The sequence below is a fragment of the Hetaerina americana genome, unplaced genomic scaffold (assembly GCF_022747635.1).
Source record: "Hetaerina americana unplaced genomic scaffold, ioHetAmer1.1.p SCAF_4, whole genome shotgun sequence".
NCBI lineage: Eukaryota > Metazoa > Arthropoda > Insecta > Odonata > Calopterygidae > Hetaerina > Hetaerina americana.
The window spans coordinates 97,402,826-97,427,401 of NW_027286985.1; the positions used below are offsets into that span (position 1 = coordinate 97,402,826).

The window sequence follows — 24,576 nt, forward strand, 5'->3', positions numbered from 1 at the left end:
TGCTCAGCGTCTCAGCAATTTCATCTGGAAGTAGAAATTCTGACTCATGAATGTTATTTGTATTTGTGAGTCCTGGTTTAAAAATTATGAGACACCAAATGTAATAATTTCTAGTCATACTTTAGGAGAAATTTTTTCTGGATCAACATTGAAGATGATTGAGTCCTCATTTTTACTAAGAACAAAAATACTAATACCTACTTAACATGGCTACAAATCATTATGTGCTGAAAAAAGTTTGAATTCACATTGCTCACTTTTTTATATTTTGACATTGATGTGCTAATTTGACTTTCCATGATCTAGTATGAGTAAGATGTTTTCTCAAATATTTTCAACCTCTTTCTAAACATTCTCATCTGGTTTCACAATTTACAGTCGACAAATATCTGCAGGACAATAATATTATTTTAATTAATGACTATAATATTAATAAGTTGAATGGCAAGATTGAATCCCAAATGCTTTGTTGATATCATTAATTCATTTGGCCTGGCTCTTACGAAATGGGATCAACCCACACATTAGCTCCTTCTCAACCAAACTTTTCTTTTTCCATGAAGCTTTTACTTTGAGGCAGATGCTTGAGAGGTCCTTGGAGCAAAAATGGCAATAAATGGTTTACTCCTGAAATTTGTCAATTTTCTGCAAACATGAAAAATATTTTTCTCGGGCAGAAGAATCAAATTATGTAAAATACTGGCTGATTACAGTTATTTTAAACATTAATATAAGTGCTATATAGTGAAAAGAATTTAATACTACCAGAATCTTCAACTCCGTCAAAGTAATCATGGAAAATAATCAAATTATTTCAAGGGCAAAAAACTGCCAATACTGCTGTTCTTTGTGATCATTCTGGTGTCCTTATCAATGACACAAAGAGCACTGCCTGACATTTAATGAATCAGTTTCTGCTTGAACCCAAGAAAAAGGGAATAAGTGACATAGATATTGCCCTTCCTAGTAGTATAGAGAATTGTATTATTTTTATCCAGGTTTGGAAAAGGAGTCAATTGCCACAATTAAAATATTATCCTATTGAGTGTACATGGTATTGATTATATTATGCAATATTGTTCTACTTTCATTTGATTTCATAAAAGATTCACCATAACATTCAATAAATATCCAAGCTGAGGAGTACAATAAATTCCTGCTAATCCAAACTATATGGTGCCAGAGGTCTGGATTAAGTGAAATCTAAATTAACCCGGGATTGTACACATGTAACCCAATGAGTATTTTACATCACTATTTTTGCGTGCATTCAATCATCAATAAGTCAAAATGACTTTAGATTGTTGATAAAAAGCTTCAAGTGTAAAAAAAATTATGTAAGGCTGATAAAATCCTATTTCGAAGAAATACATGAGAATGGCCTTGGATATTAGCTAAATTATTTTTTCTAAAGTAACTTCAACCAACACAAATGTGTTCTTAGCAACTTTAACAATGATTTTATCTCAATTATTTGATCTATTAACATACATTAAGTGAATGGCCTCAGAAATTAGCTAAATTATTCTTTCTAAAGTAACTTCAACCAACACAAACGTATTCTTAGCAACTTAAACAATGATTTTATCTCAATCATTTGATCTATTTACATACATTAAGTGAATCTATCAGGTTTTTATTTGTTGAATGCAAGTTTAAATTTTGAGTATTGCACCAGTTTTCTTTTGTCAAATTTAGTACTGCTGATGCAATGCTTGGGCGACTCAGTTCCAAGGAACTGAGTTGCCTGCTTAAATTACACCATCTGCAGAAGAAACATACAAAACACATGTATAATTTATCTTGCTGAAATATTTTAGGATAATACAGCTGACAGTTTTGTGACAATATGATATGGTTAATGGCAAATGAATTCTACTTAGATTTTACTGAAGGTAGCAGGATTTTATGCATGATTGAAATTGACAGATGCAGACTAATGAATAATGCTGAGAGAGCTTTTGTTTCAATTGTCTTGATTATTTTGGTAAAGTTAACATTCAACAATTTCATAATATGAGTTAAAGTAATTCATATTATAATAGTGAAATCATGTTGAGATTATTCCTTGAAGAATTTCAAGGGCTACATTACAATTTCATCAAAATTTAAAACCTATGTTCAGATGTCACTTTCCATAAATGAACTCTATCTAACCCCCACGTGTGTTAAATTGTGTAAAGAAAATAAAATGATATATTCAAACAATCAATGAAAAGGAAAATCAACAGCAAAAATTGGAAAATATTTAATTATTTTTTAACCATACTTTAGAAAGATGTAATTATTGTAATATAAATAGATAAATAATAACTTTCTACATCCTATCTTTGGCATATGTCGTAAAAGATAGTGAAAATGTACAGGAAAGAGTGCAAAGCTACTTATTTTACTTAACTTGCATTTTAGGAGTCGCTCGCAAATTTCAATCTCCCATAGTTCTCAAATACCCATAATATATTTGCATGTCTTTGTCCAATATTTCATTTATTAACATCCAGGCTCTCCTGGACCATTGATATTTTGAAATTTCCGAAAGATCCCAAAGATACAATTCCAATTGTCAACACTTATCTGCTTTTTATTCTTCCGCCAATGTTTGTCATGTGGAATCACTTTCATCAACATAAAGCTAGTCATCCACACTCTAAATAGTCAAGGATATTTCCCTAGCAGACTGAAGAATTTCCTGATGATCTTCATGATCAAATCCAGTTAAGTAGGAATCAAACTCCTCCACATACAACATCTTTTCCACCCAATTGCAAGAGTGGATTCTTTCACCTCGCTCCGAGAATATTAATAAATAATATCACAGTATGTATATATATATATATATATATAATATATATTATATTATATATACATATACTATATATATATATATATATATATATATATATATATATATATATATATATATATATATATATATATATATATATATATATATATATATTATATATACATATACTATATATATATATATATATATATATATATATATATATATATATATATATATATATATATATATATATACATGGATAACTTCTATAACCATGTAAAATTATCAAGAGAACTACTTCCCGAAAAACAATACAATAAGAGCACTTCTGATCCAATCATAATGGAAGAACAACGCACCTAAGGCGACAAGAAAAAAAGCTTCAGAGGGAGAGGTAATTGATTCACTGCTGGTCAGGTGTTTTTGAATCCTTAAGTGGCACAATGATAACCATGTCATGCTCACTGTGAGATTAAGCATTGTCATGAGAAGGCTGAGAGCCAAGAAGAGGAGCAACAACGTGAGGCTGGGGTTTATGGCTGAATCAAATAGCTAATAGGGAGGCTCAGGCAATTTCAATCTATATACTTAATGAACCGTTTCACACACCAAAAATACACCATGGGACTAAGGAAAACTTCTACAATCTCAGGGACAATGTGTTAAGGACATTGCTATCAATGCTGCATGGCATAGCATTGGCATCCATAAATGCCATAGACAGCAGAAATAAACTTTCCAAAGTCTACTCCTTAATCAGAGAATGGCAAAATTAATAAATACAGCAGTGCTTGGCATGCCCTAAATAAAGGCACTAAATAAAATGGTCAACTACATTTTCTCAAAAAAGTAAAGGGATGAGCCAGGATTTAGCATAGACTTGCTTCTTAGAATATAAAGACAATGACTGACCATCATTATGAGGCATATCTTTCCCTATTTTACCCTCTTGATGTAAATTAAGCAGTGATCATTTTGGCCTTAGTTATCATTTTTATGCAGAATAGGTCAGTTTCCTGTCAATTTTTTAATATTATGATACACATTTTATCCATTCAACTTAGCATACATTGGAATTCTAACGGAATGAAGTACATTATTAATGATATTATAACAATACAACAAATAAAATATCCATCCTGACTCATTTTGATTTTGTTATCATACACATTAAATTTAATGTGATATTACAAGCTGGATATAATATCAAGAAGTTATACAATTAAATGTATGCCATATGCCAATGTCTAGGTACCAAGACATAGAATATTTCAATGGATTAAAATGATATTTTTACTGAATTTTATTTAAAATGGTATCAAAAAAAGAGAAGAATAAAAAGACAAGTTAAAAATGAAGAAAAAACATTCCTTTTGTGACATTTTTTTCACATTATGTCTTCAGTGCGTAAATATCACCAAAAGTCAGAAATCAAAACAAATTAAAAAATTGTGAATTAGAATTCAGAAAACTAAGGCAACTTTAATAACAGTGCAACTGGTATTTTAAACAGATTTTGCCAATTATTATAACCAAGGTACTTTATGTACTGACTTATACAGGTATAAGCAAGAACTTCAAGATACACCGCAAAATCATCTCCATACCTATAGAAGAAAAATATACTATTATTAAGAAGCACACGCTAGGAAGAACAAAAATATTTGGAAAATTAATGACTTGGTCACCTTGTATGTAGTAATAATGGTTATAATGTTATAACTTGTACAACTGAAGCCAATAAGCGCTACCCTACAATTTTAAAGACTACATATTATTGAGGAAGCATAATATAAAGCATGGTATTAAAAATATACACAGAAATCATATGTTGAGACTTACTGAGAACAGCAAAGTCAATTGTTGCCTAAGAGCAAGCATCTACCTATTTACTGGTCAACCAACACCTTTAGAAATTGGCTCTCTTTCACACAAACAAATACACACTCAAAAATGGCTAATACTTTCCTCATGTTGCATTGAACCCAAGTGTGGTATATTGAGGAGGCAATTAAATTATCGTACCTTGACTGTGTCCTTCATTCTTTGAGGTATGTGCTTCAATGAGTCGATGGCCCCAACGCCAACCTGGCCCTGTACGTAGCTACCCAGGCGAAATCCAACCATCCTCTGCTGTGTCTCCTGTTTTATACCTGATGGGTGGGTGAGACAATGACAGGGGAGGAAACGTGAGGCAAAACATCCTGCCAAATCCACCTTCACAGGGCAGATCCTTCCTCCAGCCCGAAGCATTTGCTATCGCTGTCCTTCCACGAGAGAGCAATGCTTGAAAGCCAAATTCATAGGTAAGACAAGCCTCCCCGAGTCACCAAAGGGAATGGGGTGAGTGCCACAGTGGCCACACCCTGATGAGGCATGACTTACTGATAATGATCCAGATTGATTCAGGCCCCACTGTCAGAGGAGAGATCCTTCAAAAACCATTAGTTTGTTCTGATATTCAAGGATAAGGGGACACTCTCGGGTAGAAAATAAGGTTCCACAGCTGGGAAATAAAATCACTTGGTGAGTGCACTCTGGGCTTAACATTCCACTGAATCCTCCTGCAGACTTCAACCTCTGCCAAAGCCACAGGGCCAGAACTGGCTCAAAACTTCCACAAATGGATGACTGGTGGCAAGAAGAAGGATTCAAGGAAGTTTCCGACATTTAACTGGGGCGGATTAAAATTAAGGACTTCATATATCCACTATTTATTCATGTTTCCTACTCCAAAATTGAAAATAACATTACCTCTCAGATTTAAAAAATAGGTAGGAATAAGTCCATACACAAAAATTTAAAATTTCAGATTTCACAATTGAAACTTATCTCACATAGTGTAAGATTGCTCATCATTTTCCTGATTTAAAGGCAACATCTCCAAACTGATCAGGCATAAAAAAAACTCTGACTCGCTCCCAATGTACCAAAAGGCCTTAAATGGAAGCCCACCTACGCAAACAGGTAGACATTTTTCATTCATTGTGAGTGCAAAGGATCATTCTGAAGGGAGAATCAAAATAAGTCACTAAAAATCACTGAAACCAAATTGCCGTCCATTACTGCAGATTTCCACTTTTGTCAAGGCCAATTCACACTCCTCAGTGAGGATGATGGTAGAATACCTTCTCAAGAAAACCTAAACTGTGCTTAGGGCCAATGCTGACATTATTGCATAGTCCAACAGTTGCCTCGTACCTGTACGTTAAAGACTATTGTGACACTTGCAATGAGTGGCCATGATATATAGTGCACATTCCACCTAGACAGCCTCTGTAGGTGGTATACCAAGCAAAAATAGCAATTTGAGCTACTGCTCTGCATAAGAAAACAATAATTTATCACAACCTATTTAAGCCCATTTTCAAAGGCAGTCCACAGCCCCTCATATATTTTTCCTGGCTTGATTCGAGCCAGGACCATGAAAAATTAAATTTGACTTAGTGACCAGGGTTCAAACCTGTGATTTTCACACAAGAGACCACCCTATCACCCGGACTCATACCACTGTCGGAATCCTATGGACTGCCTAACAGAGCTTGCCTGAATAAAATGTAAAGGATTCTATTTGCTTACTTCCAGAGGAATTAATTTACAAAGCATTCCATAACATGTATACTTGTCCAGTTTCAAATTTGGATACAATAAGTAAGGAAAATTGATCAAGCCATAAATAAATAAATGGTGTAAATGCATTTTCAGCTCCAGGTTTGCAATATTCCCATGATTAAAGGAATCCTCTTTAATATTTATACCTTTGGTAAGAGAATAAACTAGTGTTCCCAATAAACTTGTATTATGAAGTACATATTTCAAACTATTTACTATGATAACCTCGAAGCTCCAAAGTAGAGAAGTTGGTGCTCCAGCCTTTATGTTGACCTATTTACCATGAAATGTTTTTCACTGAAGGTGTATTTTTAGCCTGTGTTTGAACTACCATATTGACATATTAAACCCTTTTGTGGTGGAGGTATCTGCTGGCAAATAGCTCCAAGGGCCCTCAGCAACAAAATGGATTCTGTAGTCAACACTTGCTTAAGGCTTTCCAGGCAAAAATACTCCCAGGCATAAAATTCTACTTCTTAGGGCCCCGACTCAGCAGAACACCAGACCCTCTGACTAATAAAAAAAAGACTCTCACAGAGTTACAATAAAACCCCTTATTTACACTTTTCTAGGGACCAAAGGAAAAAATTATAAATTTTAAGAAAATGCAAATAGCAAGAAAAGGAGAATTTCTACTATTAACAGCACTCTTTTATCACCATCTTTCCATTTTCAAGCAGGGTAATATTTATGTTCCCGAGTAACTGAGGACAACACACAAGAGAATCTGACCCACCTTGCCATACAACTAGTGCCAACCTTAGTCCAAGTTCAAAATATTTTGAAGATGATAATATTTTTTTGATTCAGAGTAGATTTGATGCAATAAAGCAAGTTTCAATTCTTTTTATTATTCGGGGCCTATGACTGTTCAATATGTTGTGTCAAGGAAATGATAATGATCCCAGTTGTCAGTCACCAGTTCTTGCAGTTTTCACACCCCAGCACCCACAATGTAGTTTTAAATCCTCATAATTTCCACTTAAGTGAGAAATGAATAGTCTCACTCATATGTTCTTACAATGTATAAATGAACCAACTAACTCGTCGCTGTACAATGCACTTGTTTCATAGCACGAATGTTTCCCTGGTAGACCGAGATTACAAGTTTAAGTAGTTCACATCTCTGTCACTAGTGGCACACACTCTATACAGCCCCACCTTATTTAAATTCTCCCCAAAAACCATTCACATTACTGCTCTTGCCTTTCTTTTGGTGTGTATGTACAAAACATAATCCAAAAATTTTTTACTGCGGTACATGAGTAATATTAGGATAACTGAAAATGAAATCATGTGATTATGAGGTTCCACATATGCTGAAAAAAGAGGATATTGTATAGGATATGATAAAATGTTAATTACAGGAGTACGTTAATTCCAATAATGCAAATACAAGGTTTGACTTTATTTTACATATTGGCAGTCATGATATGACTATCTGAAGTTGAACAATGAAATTCTCGGGGTGATGGTGAGAGGAAGTGGTGGTGGTGGGTGTCTCAGTTGTGGATGGGAGGGAATGGTGGCTGCCAATTGTCGTGTGTGCTTCACTTAGATCAAGCTATTCAAAAGGCCATACATTAAAATCCACCTGAGTCTCAATTCACCCCATTACCCCCTGCAACATCCTAATGAGTAAATGTTGTCATCTATAAGTGTACCTTGTCCTCCGAGGGCCAAATGGTTTCCTTTTCACATACCTCTTCATTCCCCAACAAGAATTACTTAATTTTAAAATAATTATAGTTTAAAATTATAAGTTTACTAGTCAATTAGATTATATGAATCCATCATTTGATAAGACTATTTAAAAGAAAAATAACAATATAATTATGGCAACTTTTTAACAGTGACCCTAGAGAAAAATTTATAATATATCTGAAATCTATTAATTAATAAAAGAAAATAAAAAGCCCCATAGCTGTAATATGGCTATAGTAATTTATATTTCATTTTACTAATTTACGAGGCCGTAGAGCTCAATTTCTTTAATTCTGATATCTATAGCAAAGCAGTTTCCACGTCAGAGTGGTTAAAAACTTAAGATAAACATGAAGCAGCAGCTTAAGATAACTCTGGTGTAAACTTTAACCACAGTGTCTCCATTAAATTGAGAAATTAAGGAATACAACAATAACAATTATTATTAGGCTTTACAGCCTTTACAATGGCAAAGATACCAGAGATGTCGAAAAGGATTTTCTACACTATATAGCAATTAATAATAATAATTTTTATTGGCTTTTGCATGGCCTCACTTATACACCACAACTGACCTCAATGAATGAACTCTCCCCAAGAAGAAATCACTGTCCTTATGTGAATTCAATGCCACTAGACTTGAAAGCCTTCCTCTTCCAATATAACAGAAAGTAATATGCACTGCACAACATCAATCACAGAAGAATTTGACAGGCACTGATGCTTATTCCCTCATAACATTGGAAAATGGTACATAGATAAAAAATATCACAGTGATGCTAAAAAAAAGTTCAAAGACCTTATATTAAATCTTACAATCATTCTAAACAAAATCTTGACTCTTTTAAATAACGTAAACAAGAAACATAGCTAAGCCATTTACACATAACCGCCCCCAGTTTATCAGTTTTAATAATGTTAAACATTTTGAGAACTTAATAGATATATTAATTGTTTAATGAAAAAGGATTAGGATGCTACACTAAATGTAGTAGTAATCAGTTAACAAAAAACTACATCTTCACCATATGCAACAAATTAAAAAAAAATATTATAATCCTTCGCACATCAGATCCATCCAATGTGATCGATTCATGTGGATATTACTCAAAATTCTCTAACGTCAATAATCCCCTTCTGCATGAGACACAAGATCAAAAGATCCATTTCCCTGGCAAATAAAACATACTAATTATATTTACTGTGTTACCAGTATGACAGAATTTCCTAAATATTTCAAACTGAATCATGTCCACTATCACAAATAAAATGAACTATAAATGAAAAGTGCTAAATATATTCAATTTATTCAAAATTTCTACAATTTAACTTAAAATGAAATATCTGGCCACTGGTTGAGCCCAAAATAAGCACTAAAAATTTAAACATTTACATTATAAATTCATAGGAACAATCAATCAGAAATGTAAAGCAAATTAACACCATACATTTATACTTGGCATGCTATCCTGGGAAATTTGAAATGAAACTATGTAAGAATAAATAATTAAGATTTCCAAGGTGTAATTTCAAATAACAAAACAGCAGAGATGCATTTCTACCAGCCCTAATATGAGTGATGAACATTGCAAATATTTCCTAGAAATTTTGAGTAAAAATTAAATCAGCATCACTTTTTGCCACTTATTTTTAGCATTGGCATTCTACAAATTTAGGGAGATTTTCAATGGACACAGCTAATACTATGATACAACAATACATTTCTAGGCCTATCCTAACAAAACACAACCTGACATCTGACACTTAAATAAGCCCCTCTTCAATTACCTATACTTCATACATAAAATCAATTCCTCCATGTGAAAACTTTATTACCTAATGCATTTTGTCTTCTTATTTCCCAACTACTTTGATCATATTGATCCAAAACACTTCTGAGATACGTAATATGTTCTTCCTGCTATACTTTGTGAACTCCGATTTTAATACTTGACTAAACCTTTCTCTTTCTCCAAAATGGCATAACCATTGTCTTGCTTAGATTTATTCTCATCCCATATCTAACGCACTGACTTTTCCATTCATTCAGCAAGTCTTGCCACTCCTTGGCTAACCGACAAACTATAGCTTGAAACAATTTCAGAGTGTAAAAATCATTCGCCTTGACCGGGATTCGACCTGGATCCCTTAATGTCCGGTCGAGTGCTTTAGCCAATTAAGCCATCGATTTAACTCTGAAAGTATCCCGGTCAAAGCAAATGATTCTTACACTCTGAAATTGTTGCATTGTAATGCACATTAGCGGATGACTCCGTTAAAATTTACTGTTGCGGTATCTTCCGCAGTTTCTTTGAAACTAGAGCTTGGTCATCAGCAAACCTAATTAATTTTACGAATTCCCCGCCAACTTTCATTTCTATCTCCTATCCTTCCAATGCCTCAACAATCATTTCCTCCACATATACTTTGAACAGCACCAGTGATAATGGACAATCCTACCTTATTCCTCTTCCTAACGCTACCTAACCAGACTCTTCATCCCTCACTTGCACCTCAGCAGTCTGGCACATGTACAGGTTGTAGATAAGTCTCTTATTCCTCCAATCTACTCCTATTTTCAGCAATACACTCATTAATTCCATCCAATTTCCTCTATCAAATGCCTTTTCAAAATCAAAGAAACACACATACGAGGGTCATCCGGAAAGTAGTACCCGTTCGTGAAATAAAGACACAAAAGTAAATATTAACAAACATAAAAAATTTTATTTGAAAGAGGATACTTTAAACTACTTCTCAACATAATCTCCAAGCAAATTAAGGCATTTGTCATAACGTGTGACAAGTTTCTGTATTCCTGCTGCATAGTCCTTCGCCGCCAGCTCATTGAGATACGCGAGGGACCCATCTTGCACAAATTTTTGCATAATGCAGATGGTGTTTAACAATTTCATGAACAATTGTTCGAGAAACATTGGGAAAATGCTCACAGATGTCATCAATTGTGACGCGCCGATCGTTCCTCACGAATTCGTCAACTGAGCTCACCAGTTGGTCGGTAATGACAGACGGTCTCCCCGAACGCTCATCGTCGTGTGTGTTCCCCCTCCCCATGTTGAAGTTGCGACACCACCGCCGAACAGACGACTCGTCCATTACATTGTCTCCATACACCTCCTTTAATTGGCGATGAATATCACATGGGCGAACGTTTCTTGCATTGAGGAATTTAATCACTGCCCTCACTTCACAACTGGCGGCGTTCTCAATTTTTTTAAACATTGTAAACAATCACAGAAACAACACAGGCAATGCTAGCGTCACGCAACTTGGCTCAGAGAAGGCAGACAAGCCACTGAAGCTATCTGACCTCGTCCAGTGGCTACTCGCGTCGTCAGCACTTCATGCGGCACGAACGGGTACTACTTTCCGGATGACCCTCGTACATCCTGATTGTATTCCATGTTCCTCCCTATTTGAGACCTCATTACTGCAATGACATCTCGCCATAACTCTCCTCTTCCTCAACCTAAAATAATCATCCGCTAAGTATTCATTATCCCTGTTCTCCACTCTCTTATTTGATGATCCTGAGAACCACCTGAGCTACATGCGAAATCAAACTTATTCTTCTATTTTCTCTACAAATGGTAACCTTGAAGTACTCTGCATTGTCGGGTTTCACCGCGTCGTTGTTTGATTCAGACAACAGTTTCGCCGAAGTTGCATTCGACGTCTTCAGGTCGAAGAAGACGCGGTGAAACCCGACAATGCAGAGTACTTCAAACCACCGCCGCGAAAACCTACGCAGCCAAATGGTAACCTTTTTGGAATAGGATTAAAACTGATCTGACAAAAACTTTTGGCTAAATTCCTCCCTCATAAATGCAAGGCATCAATCCATGAAAACTCTTCCTCCCACAATTTCTTAAACTATTTAAGAGTCTCACATGGATGTTTTCTATCCCCAGGACGTTATTTGATTACAATTCCCTTAATGGCCTTACAATCTCACCAACAGATATGCCTAGAACAAAGGTATCCTCATTTATTTCATATTCTTTTTTTATGCCTAAGCTTCCTGACAATGTCTTTGCCATATTGTACCTCCATACATTCATTTCATCTCTCTTTAAACTGCCCTGGTTCAATTAATAATTTTCCTGACTTATCTTTGATTGTTTTCAAGGATTTTCTCATTCTACATCATGACAATGCTCCCACCATCCACTTATGCACTAATTTTATCCTTTTGGTGTGAACTTTTCATATCCTTGCAATTCATCTTCCACCACACTTCTTTCACTCTATTAGTTTCCCTGCCTTATTTTATTATTCAATTCTTTACACTTTCTTCTACCTAACACTATATTCACATTATTCCATTTCCTTCTCCTCCTTATCTTTCGGATCAGCATTCATACACCATGGTTTTACTGTGACTATCTCTTTACTTTTTTAATATTTTCTTTATTTCATACAATGGTACCCAGCTGCATTCTGCACTCATGATTTTCTCAACAGCCCGCTGATACTCCTTTTCTGTCACTCCAGTTAAAGTTCCTACATTCCATTTCATTAACCGTCTTCCTTATTTTATTTATCCATTAGTCCCTTATTTTCATCAAAAAATACCTCAAAAAATAACTTTTTTTAACATTCATGATTCCAAAAATGTAGAAATTTTAACAATTTCAAGTGACTAGTTATAGATTTATGAAGTACAAAAAAAATCAGAACAATATACAAAAAATATTAGGAGCCAATGAAGTCCTACATCTTAATATGCATTCAAATGAGTAATTTATTCCACGAAAAAGTCCAGAAATCAATTGGTGAAGAATTACATAAGAAGCACAAGTAAGAGGAAAAAACTTGTCCAGATATAGCTGAACCTCCACTTTTTATCCCTTAAATAGGGAAAGAGAGAAAACTTTAAAGATGAGGCGGCACTTTATGAATGTAAAATATCAACAATTACTATGCATAAAAGAGCTTATCTGAATTTTAATCTTCCAGTCAGGTTAAAACAGTCTTTTATAAACAATAAGAACAGACGTTTTTTCAATTGATTTTTCAAAAACTTATTCTTGCAAGAATGGTTAACAGGTGAACAATTTTCAGGACTCACCAGCTGAAAACCCTACTATTGCAGTCCTTAATTGAGAGAATTATTCATTACTTACTTATTTTATGCATTTTACCCACACTTTTTCTTGGTTTCCAAAATAAGATTTTTTTGCAAAATAACACTATTTGCCAGAAGAAAGCCTACTCCAAAAAATTCAAACAATGTTGGATAAATAATTTTTGTGCATATTATGCCGAAGCATATCCGAAATATAGAAGCAAACGATCATCTGAATGAATGCCAGCAGGCCGTAGTGAAAATTAACAAGGAAAGAGAAATGGGTACCATGGGAAGGAACAATGGAAACAACTTCAAGCTCTCCAACTCCCTAGTACGCTCGGTGAAGTGGCTACAACCTGAGTGTAATCTACAAGTCACTGAGCCTTATTCGATATATGTACCAAGAATCTCTTGCATAGTTTTCATACCTCTTCTATGTACTAACTAAAACTCTTCTGTAGCTATGAAACACTTTCATTTATTGTGAAATCATGGAAACAATAGACACTCGGCTATGCAAAATACCCTAAGTATAACATGAAAAATGATAATAAACCTCTCAAGATTCTACATAAAGGTAGTTAAATTAATTAATGATAACCTAATTAGTGCACTAGAAGTGGCTAGTTTAGTCTAGGGACTCACGTGTGGCACTTAAAAATGGCATCAACAAATCCACCAACCTCAGAAGAAACAAACTAAGGGACTTGCTACCATCAATGAATGTTAAATAAGGCAAAAATGGCCACTTTTCAATATTGGCTATCAAAATTACTGACATTTCCCACTGAAATGTCAATGAGTCATTATACAACTAACTGTCAATTATCCATTCGCTAATGGATGCACGATGAAGCACAGATAATAAAAAAAAACATGGACAACCAAAATATAAGGAATCTATGGCCGTGATTAACACAGATACATATGGAAACAGTCTTTTTTCATTCTGTGTCATTTGAGTTATTTTGTAAAGTATATTTTTTTCTGTTTTTAGCCATTTTTATAAGAGTAGGATTATATATTTATAGAACACAGAATTGCCGGAGAGTGAACATCAGAAGGCATTTTCCTATGACAGCTGAACCAATCCCACAGCCAGGAAAAAACAAATGACTGGCAAAGGATGAATATTGACAAAGGAGGGCTGATAAGGATTCATATTCATCACATGACACCAACCCGAATAATGCAGTGCAGGTAGTTAATGACTTATTCGTTTCATAGCAATTAAAAGATATGTATTTGCTCTTGCCTAGAAAAAAGATCGTGGAATTCTCAGGGATAATGAATGCGACAGAAATGACGATGGGAATGTACAGATAGTACATAAATGTGTAAATACTATGGACATCTCTATATTTAGCAAAATTAAAAACTTATAAGAAATCCCTCGTACTTCACACTTTTATTTTTTTGAAAGTAAAGTGAAACTTAATTGAATTTAATTATATTTATGTTTTTAATTTTATTAAAATTTTATGTGCTGGGAAGAGAGTTTTAGCACGGATAATTGAGAATTTACTAAAATTTGTAATGATGAAATGTAAAAAAAAAAATTAAAACTATATTACATAAGGAACTTATTTGAAAAGTTAATTGATAAAAAAAGATCATTTGATTAAACTGCATTATTATTATCATTTAATTATGAAAAATTCTTCAATCTTCCCTAAAAAAAATAAATGTTTTTGAGTCAGATTCCAAATAGGCTTTGTGAACAAATGGAAAATTTGAACTGCTGTCATAGAATGGTATTTTAAATTAATATTCCCAAATGGTTCTAATAAATGAATGCCATCAAAAAAACTTTTGCTGGCGACAATTAACCCTAAATTCAGAAATTCCTTAACTTTTGACAGATGACGACACAGATGTGAGGATCTGAGTGAAAGGATATCAAGCATACGCATCACCCCTCCATCCCTTACTTTGCTTGGCCCCTCCGGATTGCCAACTTCCCATCAATACCTTCCAAAGTGAGTTGAAGCAGCAGCACAAGGCCCCGATTTCAGAGGATTGCTCAACCCAGGGAAAGTTATCGTCACCACACACACACACATACACACAAACACATACTAATTAATCATGATCCTGCTCACACCAACCAGTCCCCAAATTTTGAGTCCCGGTGTTTTCTTCTCATACCATGTACCCCATTGATGAAATAATAGCAATTACCCTCGCAACGATTGTTTAGTGCTTCACTAAAAGGAAAAAGCAACTTACCAATTGTGAATTCACATTTATTTCGGTAACCCTCGCAGATGGGAGATTTCCTTATGTCCAGCAAATTGCATGCCATTCCTTTATACTTTGCCTTCTGCCTTTTAATCCAAGGAACCAGCATTGGATTCACATTCATAATTTGATCAGCCAGCTTACACATTATTTTCATTACGTAATCATACTTCTTTCGGAGCTACAAAAAAATGATACATATACATATTAATGCTGGGAGAAATCATCCATAGCAAAATTTATTGCAATGGCATAACTTTTTTTGAATGGAGATTGCATATACTCCCCAAAAAAAGCTGAGCCAAGGGTATAAATTATGGAGAAGAAATGTTCTGTCTGCTTTATAATTTATTAATTCTAATCTTAAGGCTTAGAAAGAATAGTGGATGATGGACAAGAAATACGGCTGCATATTATCATTTACTTTTTTCTTTGGCATACCTCTGATTTTTCATGATGAGGCAGCTTAAACTTTGATGATGGAAATAGAGTTTATAAGGACATACCAAAAATTACTCACCAAATTTGAATCATCTGAACCTTCTATGGAAAACTACCAATTATAATAAAATAATAAACTATGAAGAGCATTATTATTATTTTAAGGTTACTTCAGAAATTTGTGACTATTTAAAACAGATGACACAATTTTACTAACATCCCTTTTCAGAGTTGAACATAATCAACTGTTTTGTCATGATCCAGACCACATGTTTAATTGTTTCTTACTACTTGCAACTGGATGTTGGCAATGCGTATAATTGAATATCCGATATTACTATTACTGGTAATCTACTGGTTAAGGTAGCTGTTTTATTTTCTCAAGTTTAATTTATATTAGTTATTGCAATTCATAGATCATATGTATGGAATGTTAATGTGCTCTAAATGGCAGGAGAAAGAAGTGTGATGATTACTTATTTATTTAATGACGTTATTGAGGCGAGATTGAGAATTCATAATCCCTTCTATCACCAAATCCCTATACATTACATTGAAGACAATTACAAACTTCCATGGGTGAGGTAGACATAAGCCCTCCCAGGCAGGAATCAAACACATGACCTCTGGGCTGACAGACAAGGATGTTACCCCACCACCACTGGGGCTGGCGAATGGGTAGGTTGGCTATATTGAGAAGCCACAAGGAAAATGTGACTTCTGCAAAAGCACTGGGTTTGATGATAAATATCCTAATTTAAAGTTAAGTATTTTGCCTCTAATCTGAACTCCAAGTGAGCAGTAGCCAGCTAATGATATCAAGTCTAAAGGAGTGTGAGGGTCAAAGTGTCAGGCAGAAGTGTAAGACAAGGGTGTAAAATTAATCCTTAGGCTTCCGCGCCGTCTATCTGATGAATCCATGCTGGTTTCCGGGAATTACCGTCGCGTAGTTTAGTTGGTTGACAACTGTTTCGCCCCCAGGACTGGGAATGAAACAGTTGTCAACCAACTAAACTACGCGACGGTAATTCCCGGAAACCAGCATGGATTCAAGGGTGTAAAATTTTGCAATAGAATTAATGCTTGGACCAAATTGAAGATGTAGCATCCCTCTCTTTAAAACTATACCATGAAACTCAGCCAGCAGAATCACAAATCAATGAACAATGGGAAAAAGCTCATAACTTCTTTATCTAGTATCACCCTAAGCTTAACATCAAGGGTAGAACAAGTGACCCATTTTCCTCAGATTTGCTAATTGCATTAGAATGAAACAACGGTCACACACCTGTTCATCATATGGAATGTTCCAATAAGGAGTCGTGGAGTTCCTCAATTTCTCATCATCACTGAGGCGAGGCTTTTTCTCCGGGTGGTTTAGTCTTGCTTCATTCTCTAGCTTTCTCTTCTTCACCAGTGGATCAGGAGCAGGCTTGGCCAACTTTGGACAGAGGGAAAGAGTCACATCAGAGGCATCACTTATTACAATGGGTTGCGTAGTACACTAGGGAGGTCCTCAGTTATTTATTAAAAAATATTTTTGTGAATTTCTTTAGGAATATCTCCAACATTTGTTTCATTTGGCTAGAAATAGAGTTAAATGTCATAATTACTATTTGATAATGGAGAGATGTGCTGATTGCGCTTGAAGTTTATATATTTTGACATTCATCGTTTATTCAACCTTTCTGACTATGAACAGATTTAATATTAGTACCAACACTTAATTATACATTGGCCAGAATTTAACAAATATGTCCATTATTCACCCAGTGGTTACATAGCAAGTTATGGCCCAGGAAGTGAGGGTGTGTGTTATGCACACAGTGCAGATCCAATGCCCACCAATAGAGAATTGGGAGTTTGGTGGGGGTTAGATAGCAGCAGGTAAAATGGAGGTATTGTTGGTGGTTAGTAGGTTCGGTATGCACAGAAGGGGTGAATTTGGGGTGCTAAAATGAAATGTCCGTGTCCAGAAAGGTGATGATAGATTTGCAACTCCATCACCTACCTGAACAAATACCTTCACAATGTCCACAATGCACTCTACAAACAGGGAAGAGACTCCATAGTCTCAATCTTGACCTAAAACAAAGACGACAATATATCTACCCAGAAAAGACCCTACAAAAAAATCTACCGCTCCACTATCTAACTCACACACATCACAGAAAAATCCCATACCTGATGCACGCACACCACCTATTTCCCAGAATGCCAGAGACTGAAAGCCTTTCCAAAAGAACTTTTTCCCATTTTAAACAATAACAACGCTGCCTCATGCCCTAATCTCTTGCAAACAGATGATCTGCATATCTCAGAAACATTCTGATATCTACAAACCTTTGGTGCCCCCCTTCCCCGACGAATTTCCATCTTGCCCAAACTTGCAACTGCCCCCAATGTAAAACATGTGTACTCATCAGATCTGCTCCCCTCATTGGCCCCCCACCTTGTTCCCATGCTAATTGCCGCTACAAAATGTTATCTACCTAAAATAAATTCCCTACCTACAATAAATTCTCTTCATTTTACATAACCAATGCATTACCCCCTTGTCCATCTGCATGAACAAACACTGTTACTCCAGTAATTCTGCCTCACTCTCCTCTCTTCCTACCCCTTCACACATAAATTCCTACAACCTTTCCTTTGATCATTGCTTCACCCTCACAATCCTTGAATCTTTCCCTAATTCAGCTACCGATATTTCTGCTTGACCGCTTACATTACTGCTTTCCTCCCCCCTTCCCAGCATGCCCTGCACTACCCCTCTTCACAACCATGCATTTCTTCCGCCCAAAATCTTCCAGTTTGACCTAAATAAGGCCTGGGAAAATGGTCAAAAGCTTTAGCTTACCTGTAATGTGAGTGTCCTTATATGTATTTTCTGAACATACACGTGTATTTTTGTGTTCCATTGTGCCATCCAAGTGTTATACAATATATATTCGCAAAGATATATATTACCAATTTTAAAACTCAAGTCACAACAGTAGCTTAAAGCCAAACAAATTACAAGAGAGAATGGCTATAATTTGCATCTTAAAAAATAATGTAAATAGCAATAGGTGACAATTGTTAAGCATACCATGGCTGTCAGCATTTTTCCTTTCCATGGTAACCTACTGAGTGTTTTAAGGGCAGACTGCCTGTCTTCTTCATTTTTAAAGCAAACAAACACCCCTGAATTTTTGTTCCTTGTCGGTTTCATTTTATGAGATGACAACTTCAGCTTGTCATTCAAAAATTTCTTCAACTCCTGAAATGTTCAAACAGTAAATTTTATTTTTATCAAAGCATGATACATATTTCTTGCCAGCTTAGAAGCATTTATTGAAGGATGCAACCATAATTTGAGTGGTTTATTAGGTATTTTATTAGCATTATTATAGCAAAACTTACCCCATATCCATAAAATCTTGGCAGTCCTCTGATTTCAATTTTATACTTTTCTGATGTAAAATCTTCCCTCTTCACATAAGCATATGGATCATCTGCATCCTTCCCTTTATTATCTTGTGTATTGCTGCCATCACCCTCAGCATGAGAGGAAGTCTTGGTATCAAGGACTACTTCTTTTGGGGGCGATTTGGTGCCACAATTGTCCTCTTGGACAACCAATGTCTCATCTTGGCCAATCACTACACACTCAGATTTATCACAAGGCACGTCACCTGCACCATGAGGGGAGCTGTCACTTCCGACCACTTTCTGACTGGACTCTGCCCCTCCATTCTTTCCCCCCTCAGCCATCACCACAACCTTACTCCCACCTTTTCCACTGTGCTCTTCTCTTTCACCATGTGTGTTCATCTTGCTGTTGTCCTTCTCACATTGGCTGTCATCTGCACCTTCTTGCTGCTTCCCCATGTCACTCATAGATGCATTGGCATCACAGTTTTCCCCCTTCTCAGCCTGCCCTTTGACAACAGCCACATTCTCTGAATCACCATTCACAGTTTTATCCTCTGATGATGAATTCATTTCTGCTTAAACCACAATTTTCTAGGATTCAAAACCTGAAAAGGAAGTCAGACCATTTAACTCATAACATTTTCTTATCAAGTTTATCTGGATTTCCTGAAAATGAATTTAAAAATGCATTAAGTTTTTTGGACAGTATTTTGTGCAAATACCGAGGAGACCAGAGGAACAATTTGACATATAATGAATGGAAAATTTTCCCACACTCAGGCCACTCCTCACAGTTTCTCATCTTCAAGAAAAATCAAGAGGCAACAATTCAAGAATCCAAATAAAGGAGAAGCTAACTGGTTGAAGATTTTGGCAGCAGGGTGACACACATAGAAGACGTTTAAGTTGACGGTAATTATTTTCATGCTTTATTTTAGTCTTCCAATCTCAGTTAATACTGTTTATAGTGCCACAATTATTAGCCTAGGAATAAATAAACTTTTTAATGTAATTGAGGCTACTTTTTATTTCATTTTATAAGGAATGGCAGTCAGTTGTTGCTAATTACTTAATTATTTCTGCAGCCATTACTGTATTATTTCTAGCATTATACTTTATATTAAGACAGAATTACATTATGTCATTAATGAGTTTCAGAATTTATGTATAGCCTTTTAACTATTACTTTATTTTGCTTTCTGCTTGATTTAGCAAAGATTTAAATTGAGAGTTGGCCATTTTAGGTTTTGTTCCATATTGAGAAATAACATCTACATCAATGGCACCACTTTCACCGACTCGAGTCTCCAATACGTTAGAGTGTTATTCAATAATATGACCTATCAGATTTTGAAAAACATTTTTGAAATGCATGCAAATTAAGTTAAAAAAGAATAAATACTATCCAGGTATGGAGATCACAATATGCCTCTATTAAGTTGAGCAACAAAGCAATTCAATGCATAATTCAGACAGTGACTGATAATAAAACTAACTTAAGAATATTCCTTAAAAGAGAATTTCAATTAGAAATGTTTGGTAATAAGTCGGAGCAAAAGTGACACCTGGTACCATTTCTTATGCTCGGTAAATTTAAACCACAATTCTTCTAATGTTATTTGTAGAAAATAATTGAATCACTCGAACAAATTTCATTAAATGAAATGGTGTCATACAAAAAACCAATTGAATGGGGTTATTTGTTGCCTTTATTTTGCCGTTGCTGATAGAGTGCATAAGTAGAGACCAATATTCTTCTATTCTTCAACCGTTCATCTACTTTCCAAGTTGGAGGCTACACCACTGCACTTAACCATTTTACTGATAGGGCGGACCTACATTTATTAATTAACATGGATCATTCATCTATTGTCTTGCACGGCATTTTGGCACGCCAGCTCTAAGGTTGGCTCTCCTCTAGCACTAAAACACTAGAAACACCTCTCAGAAAAATCCCTAAGTGCATTGGATTTTCAAGGCTTCATATTTTCCTTAACGACAATATGTGAATCTCAATTAAATTCAATTAACTAAAGAAACTCTTGTGATATGCCACACTGTATATTTGACACCAAGACCTTTCCTTTTCATTTAAAGAGAGTTTCTGCTAGTAAGACGTCGAATGCCATTATGATAGGCAACAGATAAGTTGTGTGTTGCTTTAATACCAAAAACCCCTGGTTGTGGCCATTTTAGGTGACCTTTTGATAAAGGTTATAACAACTCCAGCGTAGGTGTTTGAATCAGAGCCATGAACTATTTCGTCATTTACTGAACATGTTTTAGGTTGAAGTAGTCAATATGCTATCATTCATGTATTTTGATGTTTTCATGAGACTTCTTATTTCTTCAAACACACAAAAGCAAACAACTACAAAGTGACCTTGGTCTCATGCTTAATTGATAACTTTTGAATGTGATAATGACTAATTAACTAAGATTTACTGAAACACTGTTTAGAGTGGAGTCTTTTGATCACCTAACTTTGCACAGTGGCAGTTTCATCAACTAATTTAACGATTTCTCCGTCACTCCGTCCAAGAATGCTTCCGTGTGTCTCCTTTGCCAACTGAAAAGCCAGCTGGTCTGAGATCTCTAGCATTTGTTGTCACCTAATTTTGAACCTTCTTTGAAACGTGACAACATAAAAACACATTTCTCATCCAGTTGACAGTGAATTTCAATAGATGCTAAACCATGAAAGCAAACAAAACAGAGTATCATGTTGACCTTGTACACTAAATAATTTCATTCTATGGATTGAAAACACTCACGACTCCAGCTGCAGCTGTATCAACCCTTTGCACTTTATATGATGGAGTCATGCATGTCTTGTATTTACAGCATGGCCACATATTTTAACCTCAATCACAATTCTCTATCTACAACTACTGGTCCCAAGAATAAATGGGGATCCCTGGAGCTTGAACAAACCTTGTAAAGAAAAGTAGTAAAGACTAAATATGGAGCATAGCACACTATGGATCCAAAACCCACTCTTTAAGGCATATGAGCATATATTGGGGGCTATTGAGAGATGGGGTGGAGAAAAGAGTAGAAAGAAAATGGGACATGGCGGTAAACAATGAATTTTTAACTATGGTGGGAAAACGAAGGAAGTTCACAAAATCTGAAGAAGATGGAAAAAGTGGGTTCTAATGTGAAGTGATGCGGTAGAATTAATAATCACTGCGGTTCCTGAAAACATTTTCCAGTTTGTGATGCTCCTAATCTCAAAGCATGCCTCCCACCACAACTCTCTCTTTAACAGTCTTCATCGTATGCAATTTGATATATCTCCCCTCTCTGAGACTACACTAACTAAAGACACTACATTAGGCTTACATATGGCTTTTAGACACCTTTAATTAACCAGGGTTCAACATCAGGATTAAACACCCCACCCTCCGCAAGTTTTCATTCCTCCATGTGTTTGTATACTCTATGTATTTACAAGAATAAAGAGGTAATGTATTGATAATGCAACTTCTCTTGTGGAATTTCTTTTTGGTATTTCATCAAAATCCTAGGTAACTGATGCCAAAACATTTTTATTGATTTCACGGGCATTAACCCACTTGTTCAAATAAACGCTGATCTTTCAATTCCAGACGATAGCTAATAATTACATGTTCAAAAATTATGCCATGGTGTATCTCAAATCTTATGAAGAGCATCTTACAGTTGTAATGGGGTGTTCGCTGCAGCTTCTAAATGCAACTAAGCCACTAGATAAGTCGAGCGGTGGGGAGGTGTTAGTTCTGATGTATTTACTAAAATCTTATAAACACCTGGCACTCACAGAGGTGAACAATAATTATCCAGGAAACACCGTCCGGTTAATTTCAATCGCTACTCCTTCCAAAGCCTAACACGTTCACCAGTATATTGTCAAAATCATAATAGTGGACGCGTTTTTGAACTAAACATGCCAAGCATAACGTTGAACTAGGATATTTAGAAGATGCATACATTCTCAAACTTCAACTTTCTCTCGTTAAGAAAATAATTGTTGTCAATATGAACAAGAATTTTTGACCAAGTGAAGGTCATGTGACTACAATAAATAAATTACGGGTTAAATACGCAGTATTTATATTATTCTCAGACAATATTCATTGAATTATTCAAAGCTCAATTTCAAAGAATTGACCCAGAAAACTAAATGTATTCCTAATATTATCTATTTGGACTAAAAGAAGAAAAATATGTTTCTGGGTCAAATGCACCATTGGCACTTTAAATTATTTACATCCTATGATTACTATTTTTTCAATACAAATCCACTAGATGAAATGTCGTGTCACAGTATAACCCAAATAATCTTACTTAATATTTCAGAAAATTACGAACAAAACAAGCAAGGGAATGCGAATAAATAAGCCTAGCTAGCATATATCTTAATGTCGTAATTATTTCCCAATGGTTCCACACTTTCAACTCATATGGCCACTTAAGATATTACAACACTTATTCTAACTTTCTCAATATTTCAACAAATGTAACAATGCCCATCATCGAAAAAATATAAAACTACTCCTTAACCAACATTAGCTACATACCACGTTAGTCTCTCATCTACCAGGTTAAATTCCCATGGGCCACCTTGTTTTCATATAACATTACATCCAGTTAAAAAGAAAGTAGGTAAAAATTCGGTCCTCCTATGAAAACTGCGTGGGCTACACACAGCAACGACACAAATTAGTAAAAATGAAATTATTTCAGATTGTTTCCACATTCACCGCGACATCATCCGTTAACGCGACACAATGTATACTCCAATACCAAGAACTTAAACTCTGTTTTCGTTTGGGAACTCGCTCGAAGAGAGCGTTGTTTCACAAAGAAACTACTCCATAGTTAACCTAATTGCTTAATAGATGCCGCTGACGACACATTACTGCCGCGTGACTTGAATACCCTGCCTATCAAAGAACTGAAGTTAAAATATCTATATATCTTTCCACTAAATTTTTATTCGGTACTGTACCGAATACATTAGTATTTTTACCTCGGTGATAATGGATTTCCACAAAAATCAGCCAGAAAACATCGAAATATCATGGAGATTTAACATTTAATGTTATATATTATTTTTTATAACAAAGAAAGCCACGAAATTACTGAAGTGGATTAGCAAGTAAAAGAATTTGCATAATACTCTTGGCTTATTTCTTGGAGGGAATCTCAAGCATAATTTCAATCCAAAACTACAGCATAAATGAACAATTTCACATTTCAATGCATTTTTGCAATTAATTTTTATGAAAGGCCTGTC

General features: G+C 35.2%; 1 protein-coding gene across 1 annotated transcript in view; it reads right to left on the reverse strand.

Moving 5' to 3' along the window:
* Positions 1-24,086, reverse strand: part of LOC139692546 (uncharacterized) — a 33,970-nt gene extending 9,884 nt beyond the window's left edge. The window contains exons 1-6 of the mRNA XM_071590779.1: positions 23,858-24,086; positions 19,284-19,900; positions 18,970-19,140; positions 17,167-17,319; positions 15,426-15,618; positions 4,814-4,941 (exon numbers count right to left, since the gene is read on the reverse strand). Of these exons, the coding sequence (XP_071446880.1) occupies positions 4,814-4,941; positions 15,426-15,618; positions 17,167-17,319; positions 18,970-19,140; positions 19,284-19,865 (1,227 nt within the window). The 5' untranslated portion in view covers positions 19,866-19,900; positions 23,858-24,086. The remainder of the gene's footprint in view (positions 1-4,813; positions 4,942-15,425; positions 15,619-17,166; positions 17,320-18,969; positions 19,141-19,283; positions 19,901-23,857) is intronic.
* Positions 24,087-24,576: the final 490 nt, after the last annotated feature.